The 2,585-nt window shown below is 44.8% G+C and overlaps 1 protein-coding gene across 6 annotated transcripts in view; it reads left to right on the plus strand.

Annotated features, from left to right (window-relative positions):
• SPATA13 (spermatogenesis associated 13) overlaps nt 1-2,585 on the plus strand; it is a 94,874-nt gene that overhangs the window by 69,956 nt on the left and 22,333 nt on the right. For all 6 annotated transcript variants that reach the window (XM_011999933.1, XM_011999934.1, XM_011999936.1 and 3 more), the window contains one exon: nt 1,668-1,804. In XM_011999933.1, the coding sequence (XP_011855323.1) occupies nt 1,668-1,804 (137 nt within the window). The remainder of the gene's footprint in view (nt 1-1,667; nt 1,805-2,585) is intronic.

Below are 2,585 nucleotides of genomic sequence, written 5' to 3' on the forward strand. Positions count from 1 at the left end.
TATCACCAGCGATCCCACAGAAATACAAACTACCATCAGAGAATACTATAAATATGTCTACTCAAGTAAACTAGAAAATCTAGAAGAATTGGATAAATTCCTGGACACATACACTCTCCCAAGACTAAGCCAGGAAGAAGTTGAATCTCTGAATAGACCAATAACAGGCTCTGAAATTGAGGCAATAATTAATAACTTACCAACCAAAAAAAGTCCAGGACCAGACGGATTCACAGTCGAATTCTACCAGAGGTACAAGGAGGAGCTGGTACCATTCTTTCTGAAACTATTCCAATCAATAGAAAAAGAGGGAATCCTCCCTAACTCATTTTATGAGGCTAACATCATCCTGATACCAAAGCCTGGCAGAGACACAACAAAAAAAGAGAATTTTAGACCAATATCCCTGATGAACATCGATGCAAAATTCCTCAATAAAGTATTCGGGTTTTATTGCATCCCCTTAAGGACAAAGGTCATTGTCCCCAGCACCTGACAGTCGTTCCGCTGGAAAAAATAGTGATGCATCGCTTCTCGGCCTTTTGGCTAAGATCAAGTGGAAAAATAGTGATGGAGACATCCCTGAACTTGCACAAGAGGGCTGAGGCCATGAGTCTGAAAGAAGACACTGCTCTGTGACAGATTGTTGGCTTTGCCGAGCGTGGTTCATTGTCCCAAGAAAGAAAATCTGACTACCAGGGTGGCCAATCTAAAAAGCTGCACCGTCCTTAAAAGAGCTCTCTTGGCCAGGCACAGTGGCTCACGCCTGTAATCCCAGCACTTTGGGAGGCCAAGGCAGGCGGATCACGAGGTCAGGAGATTGAACTCATCCTGGCTAACATGGTGAAACCCCGTCTCTACTAAAAATACAAAAAATTAGCCGGGTGTGGTGGCGGGCGCCTGTAGTCCCAGGTACTCGGGAGGCTGAGGCAGGAGAATGTCTGGAACCCGAGAGGTGGAACTTGCAGTGAGCCGAGATCGCGCCACTGCACTCCAGCCTGGGCGACAGAGCGGGACTCCATCTTGGGGGGGAAAAAAAAAAAATATATATATATACACACACACACACACACACACACACACACACACACATACATGTATATATATATGTGTCTTTCTCTCTCTTTTCTGGTAAAAGTACTATATAATTCCTCATTCTCATATTTTGAGTTCTGAGCCTTTCAGATATGTATGGAGAGTAAGAATGATGGCACATTTCTACTCGAGACACTGTTGGGATGTACTGGCTTTGGTAGTACTGCCTTGCAGATAAAGGATGGAAGCAGAATATCGGATCATCTTTTTCATCTTCTTTACCTCCTCAGACTTCCCAGCACATTGCTTGGAAGCATTGTTATCTGTATGTATGCTGTTAATATCCAGGGTGGAGCACAGACTTCCAAGTAAATTACACATAATGCCCTGATGGTCTTCACTCTGCAAATGGTATTGTGTTGGCAATACACTCTTTAACATTCCACCTCTCACTTAATGTCACACTGAACTGCAGCTCTCAACTTTGGAGTAATGTAAACATTTTCTAGCAGTTTCTTAATCTAAGATGATTACCTTCCCTTGGGAGTATATTACCAAATTTTTTCATCATATGAAAAAATCTTGTTAGCTGTGTCTTTTAAATCATGCCTTTTGTATTTTGTATGTTTTAGTTTCTTCAGATGGAGGAACTGAGCCGTCTGCCTTAGTGGATGACAACGGTAGTGAGGAGGACTTGAGCTATGAGGACCTCTGCCAGGCGAGCCCTCGGTACCTGCAGCCCGGCGGGGAGCAGCTGGCCATCAATGAGGTACTGGAATTCCACATGACAGTGGTGGATACGGGATACCTGATTTTCAGGGTCCACAACCACTTCTGACTTTGTTCTGTAGTTCTTCTTTACTAAGCATGTCCAAAAGCCTGGAACTCTGATTAAAACAACACTGTGATTCACTTTGGGAGGCCGAGGAGGGTGGATCATTTGTGGTCGAGTTCAAGACCAGCCTGGCCAACATAGTGAAACCCTGTCTCTACTAAAAATAACAGAAAATTAGGTAGGCGTGATGGTGCGCACCTGTAAACCCGGCTACTTGGGAGGCTGAGGCAGGGAGAATTGCTTGAAGCTGGGAGGCAGAGGTTGCAGCGAGCCGAGAGCACACCACTGCACTCCAGCCTGGGTGAAAGAGCGAGACTCCATCTCAAAAATAAAGAAAGAACAACACTGTGATTCTCTGACCTCGTCCAGGAAAATGTGTGGGATTAAGCTTTCAGGGTAGAGGCAGCTCATCTTTTTAGGTAAAGAAGAGCAGCTCCCAGTCAGTGTTCGGCCAGTGCTTTCCATTTGATGAAAGAATACCCTCCCTTCCGGTATCTCGTATCAGTCTCACAACTGATCTAAGAAGCGGACATCATGGGTATTATCCACATTTTCATCAACGCTCTGAGGAAACATGTCTAATTACTTGATGGCGAATGGCAGAGCTGGAGGTACACATGTATTTCTCCCTCCAAATCTGGTGTTCCTTTGGCCACCCTGCAGCTGTAGCTTTTTTTTTAGGAAATCATTCTGGAAGGTACCTCCAGCTTTTGGC

Source organism: Mandrillus leucophaeus, unplaced genomic scaffold (assembly GCF_000951045.1).
Source record: "Mandrillus leucophaeus isolate KB7577 unplaced genomic scaffold, Mleu.le_1.0 Scaffold61, whole genome shotgun sequence".
NCBI classification, from domain to species: Eukaryota; Metazoa; Chordata; class Mammalia; order Primates; family Cercopithecidae; genus Mandrillus; species Mandrillus leucophaeus.